The following is a 17,425-nucleotide window of genomic DNA, read 5'->3' on the forward strand; positions in this document are numbered from 1 at the left end:
GCCGTCCTGCGCTGGTTCCAGCTGGTCACTGTCGGCAAGGTCAAGGCAGACACAGCCGGCCATCTGCGGAAGCAGGGCCAGACCGCTGAGGAACTGCAGAAGTCACTACGGTCCCTGTTAAGGGAAGAGCCCTGGCCAGACCGCAGCATCTGCTTGAGACCCCGCTCTACAGACGCTGCCATACTGAGAATGTGTGTGGGTGCCGGGCTGGCTTCAGAATGCCTGTGCACACAGAGGTATTTCAGGGGCTGGGTACCTAGGTGAGATCAGGGACAGGTGCAGACACCCACCTCCACCCTAGGTCCTTGCTCTCTCGAATACTCAACTCATTGTTCCAATAGTAATGTTTTCCCAACCTACAGAAAAAAAAAAATCAGCTTTTAGGTCAGATCTGTTCCTCAGGAGAACCCTGGTCCAGGAGTTTCCCAGCACTCCCCAGTGCTTTGTCTTAGCTTATCTGGAAACCCAGTGACCCACTGAAAATAAATTGGGCTCCTCCCTCCCTCAGCCCTTTACAAATCAGTGCCTTCTCTCCTCTGAATAGTTGTTTTTTTTTCCCCCAGTCCCTTTGCCCCACTCCATAGAGTTACCTACTGGTGAGCTCGGCCAGGACAAAAGACTGCTGTGAAAAGAGAGAGTCTGTCCTAGATTTAAGGGATGGCATCTCTATGATGGTGAGAACCAAAGCCTCTCCAAGGCAGATCCCATCAGAGCCCACAAAGGTGAATTCAGGTTATGGCACCTAAGTAGGGATGTTGCCCCCTATAGGGAGACACTCCCTATGGTGGACCTCCCCTATAGGGGGACTATCCTCTCCTATCAGTCTTCCAGTACCTCATTAGAGTCATACCCATTGGTGACAAATAAAAACCTTTCTACAGAAAAAAAAAAAGTATTCTTTCTTTAGCTGGATTTCCAAAACTTCTTTCCAGTAACTGGTACATTTTAGATGCTTAATAAATCATTGATTGATTAATTCTCCCTTGATTTGTAATAATGTGACTGTTGGTATTTAGAGTATATATCTATTTGGAGTTTTACTTTGGTATATGGGATAAGATACCAATCTAAAATTAATTTTTCAAAATTATTTTCTAGTTTTCCTCACACAATTTTTGTTCTACAGGGAGCCTTTCTTCCATGGTCTGTGTTCTGTGGTTTATTTAACATTAGGCAAATGAGTTTAATTGCTTGTGGATCTTGTACATCTAGTTTGTTCCCAGATGCTACATTTGAGCCAGTAGCAAATTGTTTTGATAATTACATTGACATTTATATAGTGATAGAGTTTTGTCAAGGGTTTTATATCTATTATCATTAGATCCTCATAACAACTTAAAAGGGGGGAGGCTACCACAAATATTATTTTTCCCATTTTACAGAAGGGAAAACTGAGGGTAAATCAATAGATTTGTCCATGGCCATATAGATAGTAAGGATCAGAGGCAGCTTTGGAAGCTCGGTGTTCCTGATATTCTATTCCCCATGTCATGCTGCTCTTCAACCCTTCACCCCTACTTTTTCCACTGCATATGGGTGTGCTGGGCCAGCTGAACAAGCTGATGATTAAATATTCAATGTAAATATTTACATTTGGAAATCAGCAAATGCCACAAATCAGGCTTTCTTTTTCCCCTTGCTGATAGTCTAAACTCTAGAAAGTAATAGAGAAAATGATAATAATGCAGGTTAAACTTAAAAGCAGATCTTTCATACATCTCCCCCTTCTCCTAAAAGCCACTTGTTAAACATTTACTAGCATACTTCTATCACTACAAGAATTGTGATCTAATGTTTGTATAACCTGGGTGATTTCTTTTATTATAAGAGTGGGAAGGTCATATATGATATGGGTTAATGGCAAAGCTAGGGTTAGAACATGGATTTCCTAATTTCTAGCCTAGTCTACAATGTGGTGCTCTGTCTTAAGGATTCTTCCTAAATTGCCTTCAGCCTTCCCAGCTAAGAGCAGTGCAGACCAACTGGATAGAGTTGTGAGCTCCAGAGAAAAGCAACCGCTTTTTTACAAAGCATCTTATGCTGCTTTGTAAGCTAGTTGACTTGAATCGTGAGTGCTTAGAACCACAGGGCATCAGAGCTGAAAGGAAATTTTAAAACTATCTAGATTAGCCTTAATTTGCAGAAGAAACTGAAGTCCAGAGAGAAGTAATGTCCAATGTCACCCAGACTATTTTGCTTTTAAAATAAAATTTAATTAATGACTTTAATTGATGACAAGTCACCTGTTTTTTTCCTCACTATATTGCCCTCATCTGTTCCCCTCCCAAAGAGCTATTCTTTTATATTAAAGAAGAAAAAGAAGAAAAAAATTTTTTTAGTAAGATTAGAGAATATATCTCAAAAGTTACATGCAGGGGTTTTCACCCACAGTCCTCCCCTCTGCAAGAAGCTGGATGAGATGTCTTCTCATAATTCCTTATTGGGACCAGGCTTGGCCATGTTTATGTTAAACCATTTAGTTTTGATTGTTTTATTATTTCATCCATTGTAGTGTTCATTCTTTTTTATTATTATTATTATTCTGTTCCCTTCACTTTGCATCAGTTTGTATAAGTCTTCCAGTTAGTTTAGTCATTCTACAATTTGATAAGCATTTATTTTTTTTATTATTATTTATGAATTTTTTGCTACTACAAAAAGTGTTGCTGTAAATATTTGATATATGTGGGGCCTTTCTTTTTTTCATGGTCACACAGGTATATTAATAATCAGCGCATCAAACAATATTTTTGCTGTAGTATTTTTGAAGTTATATGATTAGGCGATCAATAAGCATTCATTAAACAATTACTGTATCCCAGGCACCATGCTAAGTGGTGAAGATACAAAGACAAAAACAGTCCTGCCTCAAAGAATTGCATTGTAATAGAGGATATGACATATAAATTAAAACTGTGTCCAACTCTTTATAACTCCGTTTGATGTTTTCTTGGAAAAGAGACTGCAGTTTACCATTTTCTTCTCCAGTCCATTTTACAGGGGAGAAAACTGAGTTAAATGCCTTGACCAAGGTAACACAGCTATTAAATGTAGAAGGTCAGGTTTGAATTCAGGAAGAGTCTTTCTGACTCCAGGCCCATTGCTCTATGGGAAAATGAGAAAGAAAACAAAATGCAAACAAACAACAACAAAAGAAGTGAGATTGTTATGTTGTGATCCACCCTCAGTTCCCATAATTCTCTCTTTGGGTGCAGATGGCTTTCTTTATCACAAGATCATTGGAACTGGTTTGAATCATCTCATTGTTGAAGAGAGCCACGTCCATCAGAATTGATCATTATATAGTCTTCTTGTTGCCGTGTACAATGATCTCCTGGTTCTGCTCATTTCACTCAGCATCAGTTCATGTAAATCTCTCCAGGCCTTTCTGAAATCATCCTGCTGCTTATTTCTTACAGAACAATAATATTCCATAACATTCATATATCACAATTTACCCAACCATTCTCCAATTGATGGGCATCCATTCATTTTCCAGCTTCTAGCCACTACAAACAGGGCTGCCACAAACATTTTGGCACATACAGGTCCCTTTCCCTTCTTTAGTATCTCCTTGGGGTATAAGCCCAGTAGAAGCAATGCTGGATCAAAGGGTATACACAGTTTGATAACTTTTTGGGCATAGTTCCAAACTACTCTCCAGAATGGTTAGATTCGTTCACAATTCCACCAACAATGCATCAGTGTCCCAGTTTTCCCACATCACTTCCAACATTCTGCATTATCTTTTCCTGTCATCTTAGCCAATCTGACAGGTGTGTGGTGGTATCTCAGAGTTGTCTTAATTTGCATTTCTCTGATCAGTAGTGATTTAGAGCATTTTTTCATATGACTAGAAATAGTTTTAATTTCTTCATCTGAAAATTGTTCATATTCTTTGATCATTTATCAGTTGGAGAATGGCTTGATTTCTTATAAATTTGAGTCAATTCTCTTTATGTTTAGAAATTAGGCCTTTATCACAACCTCCAAAGCACTTCTGCCGAACTCTGATGCTTCAGAAGGATGGCAGAGAGAAGGCCAGAGCTGGAAGGAAATTCGGAGGTCGTTAGTCTGGGACTTTTATCTTTCATAGCAAGAAAGTGAGAGGCTGAAGCAGCTCTTCTGAGTCCAGGCTACTTTACATTCCACTGGAACAGCTTCAACAGCTTCAAGAAGTTTCCAGTTATTCTCTAGAAATGGGAATTAATGGGACAACATGGGGATGAGGGGGAGGGGAGCAGACTGGAGGGACAGGTGTGTGATGCATGGACTGTTTGTAGACCAAACACCCATTGCAACAGCCATGTTATAACAGGCAACACAGCCTGTCACCCGACTGCTATTCCCATAATAGAGCCTGCCAGGATCCCAGGCTTCCAGAGGAGGGAATCCAGCCCTTCCTCCAGCCTTGTCTTACTGCCTCCCTGGAACCAGCCTTCAGGAGATCTGGGCCCTCGCTGGGCAGAAGGTGAAGGGCTCTTGCTCCTTTCCCAGTGCCCCCCACAAGACCCACAGGAGCAGGTCCCTGGTTCTCAGAGAAGAAGGGTTACTGATCTTTCCTGAATGTCAGCCCACTCTAGTTAGCCCCTCCTGGTTTATTCTGCATGCCCTTGAATTCATGTGGAACACAGGGGCAGAAGACTCGCCCTTCCTGGGGGAATAAGAGAGCTAGTTAGTTAATCACAACAATACCTCCCTCATATCCATTCTTATTTTCTATTTTTTATCTCCTTTGATCTTTACAACAAGCTTGGGAGAGAGGGTCAGTCAGCCAACAAATATTTATTAAGCCCTTACTGTGTACCAGGAGCAGTGGCAAGTGCTAGGAATATAAATGTGAGCAAAAAGAAAGGGCAGGAAATGGTTTACTGATTTTTTTTTTTAAACAGAAGTTCAGAGAGGATGTGATTTTTCTCAGCACATATAAGGTTAGAGGCAGAGCCCAGGTCAGGATTCTTTCCACCTCACCCTGCTGCTGGAAGCTTGAGAAAGGAAACTTTTCCTCTGCTCTTTCCATCACCGAAGAAGCTGCTAATCCTTAGCAGAACCTCTTTATCCTTATGCCAATCAGTCTCTAATTTCAGGCTCCAGGCTCCTCCTTCAGGGTCTCCTCCTTAGTATCCTTTGACTGAAAGGTATATCATGTCAGTAATTTATGGCAGTTTAAAATATTTATATCATATTTATATATACACATATTTGTATTTTATATATTGCTTTGCCAAGTATTTTACATCTAAACAATTATCTATTTTATATATGTAAAATCTGATTTTAACCTCATAACAATCCTGTAAGATAGATGTTATCTTTATCTCCATTTTGCTGATAAGGAAATTGAGGCCAGGGGCCCATAAGTGACTTGCCCAAAATCACACTAATAAGTTATCTAAGATTGGCTTTGAACTCAAGGGCTTTCTAATTTCAGACCTAGAGCTCAATCCTCTGTACCATTAGCTACCTCAAAGAGGTAACCCTTTCCAAAAGAAATCATTAATATTTATATAACATCTTAAGGTTTACAAAACATGTTTCCCTCAACAAACCCTGTGACGTACATGTTGCAAGTTTTATTGTTTTACTTTAAAAATATGGAAAATAAGACTCTTGACCATATTTCCACAGCTAATAAGTTCAAAACTAGGCTATAAATTTGTATCCCCTCTAATATAAAAATCTAATATTTCCCACTATACCAACTTGCCTAACAGGGATACTAATGCTTTATTAGGTTTTTAATCTAATTTGTATTAATATCTTTTTGTTTTTAAATCAGCCTAATTATTGAATAAATATGTCGTTCTCTTTCCTTACCCAGCAAGTCATCTCTTGTATAAGTATTGGTTTATGCCCAAGTAGAACAGAACCTTGAAAATATATGCCTGTAGGTCAAACAAAAATTTCCCCAATTTTTTAGCCTATTAACAAGAGCCAACACCTTCAGTCAACAACATGAAGGAAGGTCCAAGTGTGATTTCTCAGCTGGATTTTTATTTTCTAGGGGGGAAAATGGACTTTAGCCTAATAAAATATAAGTCATTCTTTAGGACAGGGGTGATATCATTACCGGCTGAGTCCCTAAAGCCTCATTCAGTTCCTGGCATTTAGTAATTGCTCATTAAATGCTTACTGAATGGATGGATAGATTGATGGACTGCAGAAGCTGAGAAGCCCTGGATTCTCCTGGTTGCTCTTGGTCTGGGTAAGAGTGTGAGGAGAGTATATTTGTGTGTGTTTATAGAGTTCAAGTTTATTGTGTAAGTTGATAACTGCTTAACTGCTTGAGCCTTTCCAGCTGGAACCAGAAGCTGCAACAGGGGCTGGGCTTTGGAAAGGGCAGGAAAGATTCTAAGCTAATTCCTTTAAGAGTCCTGGAAGAACACCGGCTCTGCAGTTACCTGAACCAGAACTGAGAGGAGTAGAGGAAGCCTGACTAGAAAAGTAAGCTTTAACCTGCCCACCCTGGAGAAGAACTGGCCGAACAGAGAAAACCTTGCCAGGGTCAAGACTTCTGGAGGCTGGAAGAAGAGGCTCAGAGGGCTTTGTCGGTGAATATCTTCTCTATAGAAGCGTGCTTTACCCCCACAGGAATTTGCTCTTCATTCTGCTATGACATACCGGGAGAGACTGAAGGTTGATTTTTGATGGGATCTTGGGGTTCCTTGACTCAATTCCATATCCAAGGAATTCGCATATCCAGAGTGTCTATGTTTCTTTTAGCTGTAAATCCAGTGAGCCTAGGATCCTGGATGCGGGGAAAGTCCTCCATTCCTCAGGGGAGCCATCAGCCCAATTACACAGACAAGGTCACAGAAAGGCAATAATGATGGGGGTGAGGGTTAACCATCATTTATATCATGAATATATCTGGATTATACTATTATGGTTAATAATGATAATCTATAAATGATATGTTTTAGATTATATAGGTTATAGATAAGTAATAATATATTTAGAATGTTATACTTAAGGTAGCACATGTAGCATCTATCTATAATAATATGATGAATAATATAATAATATGATACAATGGTATGTATTATATAATTGTGTAATAAATTTATTACATAATTATATAATACATACCATATATATAATATATACCACATATGTTATAAAATAATATAGAGATACTACTTTATGAATAAAAGCCAATAATAAATATCTATATAATATATAATAAAATAATATAGATATTACTTTATGAATAAAAGATAATAATAAATACATATACAATATAATATAATAAATAGTATAGATATGCTACTTTATGAATAAAAGCCAATATAATAAATTCTGTAGAGATACTACTTTATGAATAAAAGCTGATAATAAATACATATGTATAATAAATACTATGGAATTATTACTTTATGAATAAAAGCTGATATATATATATAATATAATAAATATTATAGAGATACTTTATGAATAAAAGCTGATAATAAATACATATGTAATATAATATATAATAAATACTATAGAGATGCTACTTTATGAATAAAAGCCAGTAATAAATACATATATAATATAATATAAGTTCTATAGAGATACTACTTTATGATAAAAGCTAATAACAAATACATATATAATAAATTCTATAGAGATATTACTTGATGAATAAAAGCTGATAATAAATACATATGAATAATAAATACTATGGAGATATTACTTTATGAATAAAAGTTGATAATATATATAATATGATATAGTAAATATTATAGAGATACTACTTTATGAATAAAAGCTGATAACAAATACATATATAATATAAATACTATAGAGATACTATTTTATGAATAAAGACCAATAACAAATACATATAATATAATATAATAAATATTATAGAGATACTTTATGAATAAAAGCTGATAATAAATACATATGTAATATATAATAAATACCATAGAGATGCTACTTTATGAATAAAAGCCAGTAATAAATACATATATAATATAATATAATAAGTTATATAGATACTACTTTATGAATAAAAGCCAATAATAAATATACATATATAATATAAATTCTATAGAGATAATACCTGATAAATAAAAGACGATAATAAATACACATATAATATAATATAATATAATAAATTCTATAGAGATACTACTTGATGAATAAAAGCTGATAATAAATACATATGAATAATAAATACTATGGAGATATTACTTTATGAATAAAAGTTGATAATATATATATAATATGATATAGTAAATATTATAGAGATACTACTTTATGAATAAAACCTGGTAACAAATACATATATAATATAAATACTATAGAGATACTATTTTATGAATAAAAACCAGTAACAAATACATATAATATAATATAATAAATATTATAGAGATACTACTTTATGAATGGATAGTAACTGGTGTTAATATAAATAGCTATAATAACCAGGTGTTACGTTGTATTGGATAGAAAACAAGCCCTGAAGACCTAGAAGACCTGCTTCCAGTGCCTATACTGTTATACAGACTATATATACTGGTTGTGAGACTAATTTCTGGATGCTCTTGTAGCCATTTCAGTCACGTCTGACTCTTTGTGACCACATTTGGAGTTTTCTTGGCAAAGATAAAGAATGGTTTGCCAGTTTCTTCTCTGGCTCATTTTACAGATGAGGAAACGGAGGCAGACAGGATTGAGTGACTTGCCCAGAGTCACAGGCTAGTGTCTGAGGCTGGCAGTCCTCCGGACTCCAGGCGGGCGCTCTGTGCACTATGGAGCCCCCCAGCGGTCCTCTCAGTACTCTAGGCAGGTCTCAAGCTATCCAGTCATAGAAGTAACTTTCTCCTCCTGAAGTTCCCTGTACCACAGGAATCACAGTCCAGTCCCTATGCCCAATAATAGGAATAATAGCAACAAGCATGATCGTAGCAATAATAGTAGCGTACTTCCATCGGGCAATGGGACGTGGGGTGCCGAGGGCATGGATAAGGGAAGGTCTCCGGCACATCTGTGAGAAGTGAGCCGGTTCAGAGGGACGCCTAGGACTGGGAGACGGATTTGGGAGTCATCTGCCCTGAGGGGAAAACATCACAAATCCATGTCTGCCCTCCACAAAGGAAGACCCTCCGATCAGGAGTGAGAAGAGGCTGAGATAAGGCTTAAGTTAGCAGCACAATACTGGCATGAGAAATGATTGACTCATCCTGGGATCTTGTGCAGGGGCGCTACAAATGCAAAATAGAATGAGCTGGAAATTCAGTTTCTTTCCTCCAGAAGAGGATCTTGGTGCTCCACGCCTCTAGCCCTCCAACTTACTGAGAATCAAGGGGACGGGAGGGAAGGGGACATGATGGAGAAGTCTGGAGAAGAGAAGGCAGAGCAGGGAGAGATGCTGGCTGACCAGGGCATGTCCTTAGAATGAGGTCCTTACAAGAGTTCCCCCATTGGCAGAGGGTAACAAGAGTAAAGGTATCTTCTGGGATGAGAGAGATGCTGGGAACAAGGTGAAGTCCCAAGAGTCAGGAACAGGTCCAAGGACAGGAATGTAGGAAAGATGGTGGAGAAGAAATGGAGGCAGAAAGTATAGACCACTTTTTTCTAGGAATTTAGCAGGGAAGGGAGGCATAGGATAGCTTGAGGGGATGACATGGTCAAAGGAAGGCTTTTTTTTTCCTTTTAGCAAGTCAATTGGGATGGTGTGGCTTGCTCAGGGTAATACAACTAGAAAGTGTTAAGTGTCTGAGGCCACATTTGAACTCAGGTCCTCCTGACTCCAGGGTGGGTGCTTTCTCCATTGCATCATCTAGCTGCCCTGATTTCTTATTTATTTATTTATTTATTTGTTTTATTAAAGCTTTTTAGTTTCAAAACATATGCATGAATAATTTTCAACATTCATCCTTGCAAACTCTTGTGCTCCAAATTTTTTTCTTCCCTTCCCCTCACCTTTCCCCTAGATGGCAAGTAATTAAATATGTGTTAAACAAGTGCAATTCTTCTATACGTATATCCACAATTATCATGGTGCACAAGAAAAATCAGCTCAAAAAGGGAAAAAATGAGAAAGAAAACAAAATGCAAGCAAACAACAACAAAAAAAGTGAAAATATGTTGTGATCTACATTCAGTTACTACAATCCTCTCTTTGGGTACAAATGGCTCTCTTCATCATAAGATCATTGGAACTGTTGAGAAGAGCCATGTCCATCAGAACTGAACATCGTATAATCTTGTTGCCAAGATTACACCTGCTTTTGTTAAGGTAGGGAAAAATCTTGCCATGTTTGAAGGAGCGAAGAGATGGGGTGACATAGCAGTGAGGGAGAAGGGATGATTGAGAGGGGATTTAAAAGCTTGCTAAAAGTCAGGAAAATTGAGTTCTAATCCCAGTTTTGCTCTTAATTAGCTATGAGTCTCCCTTTTTCTCACAGTCTGTTTTTCCCTCAATAAAATAAAGGGACTAGAGTAGGTTCTTACTAAGGTTCAGATGTCAGTAAGACTCTCCGGAGTCCTGTGGGCAGGCTTCCTGGGAGAGAAGGCCTGCAGCCTGTGCCCAGCCCTACCAAGAGAGCAGGAGTGGGGCAGGAGTTGCCTGTGGCAGGGTGAGGCTGGGAAGGTTGCAAAGGGCAGCTCTGCCGAGCCCAGAGTGTCATCCACCAACCAGGTGCTCCCTTTCCTTTCTCCCTCAGCTCCTCTCTGCCCCGCCCTGAGCTGCCCATGACCCAGCCGGCCTGGCCCCAGGCAGCAGGATGAGAGGGCTCCGATGGCGGTACACCCAGCTGGTAGGTGGCGTCCCCCTCTCCCCATCGCCCCCCAGCCTCCCCGAGCTTAAAGCGGCGGATGCCCAGTGCCGGCTGGGAGGCGGGGCGGCTCACCCCATTGCTTCTCCCAAGGCCCGGCCTCCCCTGGCTCTCACTAACCCCTCGGCATCCCTGCCTTAGCCTCGGCCCACAGCCAGATGCCTTTCCCTTCCCTTTAACCCTCCCACCGTCGGGTAGGGAGGGTCAGGGAGAGCTGTGGGTGGGGGGACTAGGCACTGGGATCCCTGTCCCTCCCTGGGAGGGGAGCAGCCCCACAGGAGGTCTTGCTGAAGCTCCCCCCCCTCCCCCCCCCCCGCCATGCCCTGGGCCGGGCCTGGGCTGACACTGCCTTCCAGGTAGCTGGAACCGGGCCTGGGGGAGGGGAAGAATGTGCCCTCTATTTGCAGGGGCCAGGCTCTGCAAGGGGCACCTGGAGGGGCTGGAAAAGGGCTACAGGGTAGGAATCAGGCTGACTGGAGAGGGCACACACACACACACACACACACACACACACTCTCTCTCTCTCTCTCACATACACACACACACACACACAAACACGCACACACATACACACACACACGACAGGGTTAGCCCAAGAAGGGATTGTAAAGCCCATTTAGTCTCCCATTGGTGTCCTGGGCACTCTAGCGAAACCTGTTACGGCCTTCTCAGGATAATATTTTTAAATACATAAAAAATTGCACAGGATTATAAAAGAAATCAATTATGTTGAAATATCATTATCAAAATATTTTTCAGAAACAAGTTTGTGATATGGTTGTCTCATGTGCTTCTACATTAATAATAATGGCTAACATTTACAAAGCTCTAAGTCTGCAAAGAGCTTTGTTAATCTTTGTAAGCTTTGTGTAAATGCTATCTCACTTGATCTTCACAATACCCCTGTGAGGTAGGTAGTAACTCCATTTTACAGATGAAGAAACTGAAGCAAGTAGAAGTAAAGTGACTTGCCCAGGGTCACATAGCTAGTAAGTATCTAAAATAGGATTTGATCTTTGTTCTTTCTATTTCCTATACCGCTTATCTGCCTTAAATGACAAGGTCATATATTTCAAATATAGATAAAATGAAGGGTCTAATAATTATAACTTCAAAGTAGTGCTGAACATACTGATCTTTCAAAATATCTCCAATGATTTTAATGGGCTATGAAAATATTTGCGATTTCTCTTGGTGACAAAGTCACAGGCATTACTAATACTTTTGTGGTTTGTGGCCTACATTCAGAATTGAAGAAAATGATAAATTGTTAGTAAAAATAAAGATGTCATTTTTTTCCCCATCCAAGTTCATGGACTCTAGATTAAGAATACTTTATTTAGTCCAATTTCCTCATTTGAGAGATAAAGAAACTGATACCCAGAGAGGGGGGAAAAAATCAAATAGTAAGTGACCAAGGCTGTATTTGAAACCACTTCTCTGATTCTAAATCTAGGTCTCTTTCATACTCGATGATGTATATGAGCTTATATTTGTACATCTGTGTACACATACAGAGTTATAAGGCCTTTGTCCTTGACACCTGCAGAGGAGAGACTGTGGGTACAAGAAGGGCAGGGATTCTGGATGTGCTGGCACCTGCCTTTAAACCTGTAATCTGACCTCTTCCCTAGAACAGCGCAAGCCCAGGGGAGCCAGGAACAGAGAAACCTTGCCTGTGGGATCACCAGAGGTCTCAGTGTCCCTATGTTAGGACACCAACCTCAGCTGGGCCCAGCTCCACGGAAAATGTCCCCATGTTCCTCCCCAGGTTGCTGGGGAAATTTATGTCCTTGGGACTTGGGAGTTGCTTTCCCTTGGGGAGAAGGAGAAGCTGGGCTGGAGGGAGGCTGCCCCTGAGCAGAAAGCCCATCCTGGGGGTATGAGCAGCCTGCGGCCTTCAAGGGTCTCATGAAATGGTCCCATAGGCGCCAGAACTGGGAGGCAATGGTAGAAGCTGGAAAGAGGCAGGGGCTAAACGTGTGGGAGGCTTCAGACCTATCTGTATCAGAGACCCAGTTTCACCCCATGTGTTTTTAGGGAAATTATTTCGCCTCATAAAATGAGATTCAAATAAGATGGTCTCTAAAGTCTCTAGGACTTAATATCCACAGGCAGCCTTCCCCCCTGCTTTCCTGTCCATGCTGTCTGTCTCCCACAGCCCAGCCAACCAGACGACCCACTGCCAGGAGAGGCTGAGGACGAGCCTGTGCCCCAATTTGTGCCAACTGCCCATGGCCCCGGCATTGAGGAGGCTTGGGTCCCCTCCCTGGGAGAGAGCAAAGTCCTTCATGCGGAGGAATTCAGGCAGGTATGGCTACAGCTTGGGTGATGGCCTTTGGATCCGAGCCTGGGGGAGGCCTAGGTTGTTATCCTGGCTCTGTCATTTAACTTGCTGTGGGAAACAGGACCTGTTGTTTTGCTGTTTTCCCCATCTGTGACATGTTGGTCCCACCTGACTCACTAGTGGTTTGGGGCTCAAAGGTGCTACCCCTCCCCATGGCTGCCCTGAGGCAGAGAACGGGAAGCAGTGGTTCTGGCAGCCTCCCTGGGTTTCCATTCCTGGCCCGAGTCCCGCTGGTCTCCCAATCCTTCCCTAACCTTGGCTGAGGAAGAATACCCCTTCACATCCTCCTTCTGTCCCCAGCTCATCCCCCACTTTCCCCCTCGGTTCACTGGCTACTCCTGGACTCTCGTTTACTGCACTGCAAGGGATGGTTTCAGCCTGAAGAGCTTGTATCGGAGGATGGAGGGCCAGAGCTCCCCTGTGCTACTAGTCCTCAGGGACAGGGACGGGCAGGTAAGTGGGGTCCGGCCTAGTGGTGCTGGAAGTCTTCCGGAGGCCTGGGCTAAGACGGAGGCTTGAGTGGTGAAGGAGGTCCCGCCGGGGTCTTCCTGCCCCCACCTGAGATGAGGTTCTTTCTCTGGAGGCAGTCTCTCCAGAAGCACCCTCACCTATATTCCCCAAGAAAAGGACAGGGTAGAAGAAAGGATACATCAACTCATCAACAATCTCTCTTTTGGAGGGAGGAAGATTTTTAATTTTTTAAAAAAAAAGTTTTTTTTAAAAAAGCATCTCTTGAGAACTTTTGGTATATTTAGCTCTGGGCTCACTCAGTTCCAATGTTAGGAAGGGGAAAAAAAGAAACAATCCTTGTCTTTGAAGAGCTCATGGTGTATCTAGTGGGGAAGCAGAACTTGTCCACAATTAGGAAAAAAGACAAGACAGTATGTAATTTGGAACTAACTGCATGTTTCAAACTCCAAACGTTGTAAATGTTCAGCATGGGTTGGAGCAGTTGGAATGATTCCCTAGAGGGGAGATTATACATCCTAGATCTTTAAGGATGAGAGCATTTTTTTAAAAATTAAAGCTTTTTATTTTTAAAAATGTGCATAATTTTCTTTTTTTCCTTTTATTGAAGCTTTTTATTTTTCAAAACATACACATGGATAATTCTTTGCATAGATAATTTTCAACATTCATCTTGGCATAATTTTGTGTCCCAATTATTTTCCCTTCTCTTTCCCCTCTCCCCTCCTCTAGATGGCAAATAATCCAATGTACGTTAAACATGTGCAATTTTTCTAAACACCTTTCCACATTTATCTTGCTGCACAAGAAAAATCAGCTCAAAAAGGAGAAAAAATGAGAAAGAAAACAAAAAGCAAGCAAACAACACTAGAAAGGAGAAAATGCTGTGTTGTGATCCACACTCAGTCCCCACGGTCCTCTCTTGTGGTGCAGATGGCTCTCTTCGTCACAAGACCATTGGGACTGGCCTGAATCACCTCACTGTAGAAAAGAGCCACAGTAGCAACAGTTTTAATAAGAGAAGGGAAGGGCATCCCAGGCAGGAAACCTGCATAGGCTCAGGGACGCTCTGTGTGTGGAGGGATCGGCACTAGTTACAGATCCGAGCATCCGCAGTCCTTCACTAAGAACCAGGCTTGGGTAGGGGCAGGGATGGGACATTCCTTGGCGAAAGATTCCCTAAGGACCCTCCCTCCTCTCCTCGCAAGGCCTGGGCAGACACCAGCCATGTTTCTGCTTCCTGTTCCAGATATTTGGTGCCTTCTCCTCGACAGCCCTCCGGGTCAGCAGCTGTTTTTATGGCACTGGAGAAACCTTCCTGTTCTCCTTCTCCCCACATCTGAAGGTACACTCCCCAGGTCTGGGAGTCTCCCCCGGGGCCTCTGTCCCCATGGACACAACTTTGCCAATGAGGGGAAAGGGAAGAGTGGGCACTAAAAGGGCCATAGGGTCCATCTGAGCCAGGAGCTCCCAGGGCTGAAGACAGGGAACTAGAAACAGGGCAGACCACCTTGTGATGCCGTCCAACGGCCATACCCGGAAAAGCTGCCTATTTTATTATTGGTTAGCTTTAACACTTGGGGAATTAAAAAAATTTTTTTAAAGGCAATCAGGATTTTTGAAGTCTATGTGTCCAGAGTCACACAGCTAGTAATATTGTGAGGCTGGATGTGAATTCGGGTCTTCCAACTCCAGAGCCAGTGCTCCATCCACTTTGCCCCAAAGTTAGCCCTTTACTGAACCACTGTCCTTCTCTGTAACTTCCCTGCAGTGGTCTTAGTTGTTCTTCAGGGCCAAGCAGGAGACTTATGATAAGCTATTTGAACAGAGGCCTACTAGGTGGTGCCACAGTGCAGAGTTCTAGGCCTGGAGTCAAGAAGACTCATCTTCCCAAGTTCAAATCCAGCCTCAGACACTTGCCAGCTGTGTGATCCTGGACAAGTCACTTCACCCTGTCTGCCTCAGTTTTCTCATCTGTAAAATGAGAAGGAAATGGCAAACCACTGCAAGATCTCTGACAAGAAAACCCCTAACGGAGTCACGAAGATTCAGACATAACTGAAAAATGACCGAGCAAAGGTATTTGAACGTAGCAATCCTGAGAAGTGGTTTGCTATATGGGACTAGGTTTTATTTAATCTTGGCTTTGCTATTAACTCCATACCTATGTATATGTCTATCTCACGTGCAAATCCATAACTCTACCCTACTCCCAACACTCCCAGCTAAGTTAAAAATGAGCCCTGGAATTTACTAAGCAGGTGAGTGACTCAGTTATCAAGAAATCAACCTCTGAAGTGGATTTACCTTAGTAAAAATTCTCACTGGCATAAAAACAAGATTATTGCAGTAACCTCCTTTATGGCTCTTCTTATACCACTAAGCCATATAGCTTCCTCATCCCTGGATCTAGTCATGGGATCAAATTAGAGTGGAAAGCACTTCAGAGGAATCCAATTCTATTGCTTTAAAGATAATGAAACGGAGGCTACTAGGTGGTTAAAAAAAATTTTTTTAGGTTGAATGAACATTTGTGGAATTTTTTTAAATTTTAAAATATTTTATATTTAAAATATAATTTTATTTTAAATTTATTTATTAAAAATAAATATTATTTCAAATAAATGCAGATAGTTTTCAACATTTGCCTTTGCAAAATTTTGCATTCTAAATTTTTCTCCCTCTTTCTTATCTCTCCCCTCCCCAAGACAGCAAGCGATTCTTCTACATATATTTTCATATTCATCATGCCATACAAGAAAACTCAGATCAAAAAGGGGGAAAAAATGAGAAAGAAAAAAAAATCAAGCAAACCATAGGAGGTGAAAATACTATGCTTTGATCCACATTCCACCCTCTTGTAAATGGCACTTTCTATCACAAGTTTATCAGAATTTAGGTAGTAAAGTATATCCAGTGGAAGACCCGAGTTCAAATCCTACTTCTCACACCAGTTGTATCCCTGAGCAAGTCATTTGATTTTTGGCTCCCTCAGCTTCTTCATCTGTACAGTGGAGATAATATTTCCTCCCAAGATTGTTGTAAGGATAAAAATGTAATATTTGGCTCTGCAGATCTTAAAATGCCTTATAAGTTCTGCTTATGATTATTGTCAAAATAACTTTGCTAAGGTCTAATGATAGAGACAACTCTTTGCTTAAAAAACACCACCAAAATTAACCTTCAGTGGTTCCCCATTGTATTTAGGATGAAACAATTTTCTTAGCTTGTCATTTAGGTTTTTTACAACTTGGTTCCTACCTAGCTTTCCAGCATTTTTCAAGCCACACCATATCATGAACTCTATGTTACAGTAAAACTAGCTATTGTTTTTTTCTGCCATGTTCAACTCTTGCTGACCCCTTTTGGGTTTTCTTGGCAAAGATACTAGAATGGTTGGCCATTTCCTTTTCCAGCTCATTTTACAGATGAGGAAACTGAGGCAAATGAGGTTTAAGTGCCTTGCCCCAATTCTAGTGTCTGAAGCCAAATTTGAACTGGGGAGGTTCTTGCCTCCAGGGCTTCCTACAACCTAGCTGTCCTTTCAATAATCTGGCCCTTCAAAAAAACCAAACAAAGCCTCAAAAACTTCATGTACACCTTTGATTGCTTTTAATCTTGGTAAAAATGCTATGAGATAGGCAGGCCAAAGATCATCATCTTCATTTTTAAAATGAGGAAACTCAGTCTCGGGGGGGGGGGGGGGGGGGGAGGTTCTTGCCTCCAGGGCTTCCTACAACCTTTGCCAGCCAGCAAATGAGAGGCCTGGGGTTGAAGGTCAGCATTTCTCATCAACCCTAATCTTTTCCCATATAGCTTTCTCTTACCTGGGATGGGAAAATGA

The 17,425-nt window shown here is 40.9% G+C and overlaps 1 protein-coding gene across 1 annotated transcript in view; it reads left to right on the forward strand.

The window, feature by feature from the left end:
• Positions 1–17,425, forward strand: part of TLDC2 (TBC/LysM-associated domain containing 2) — a 70,182-nt gene that overhangs the window by 50,252 nt on the left and 2,505 nt on the right. The window contains exons 2-5 of the mRNA XM_012553372.3: positions 10,656–10,748; positions 12,928–13,077; positions 13,414–13,566; positions 14,831–14,926. Coding sequence (XP_012408826.1) covers positions 10,716–10,748; positions 12,928–13,077; positions 13,414–13,566; positions 14,831–14,926 — 432 coding nt within the window. The 5' untranslated portion in view covers positions 10,656–10,715. The remainder of the gene's footprint in view (positions 1–10,655; positions 10,749–12,927; positions 13,078–13,413; positions 13,567–14,830; positions 14,927–17,425) is intronic.

Source organism: Sarcophilus harrisii, chromosome 2, assembly GCF_902635505.1.
Source record: "Sarcophilus harrisii chromosome 2, mSarHar1.11, whole genome shotgun sequence".
NCBI classification, from domain to species: domain Eukaryota; kingdom Metazoa; phylum Chordata; class Mammalia; order Dasyuromorphia; family Dasyuridae; genus Sarcophilus; species Sarcophilus harrisii.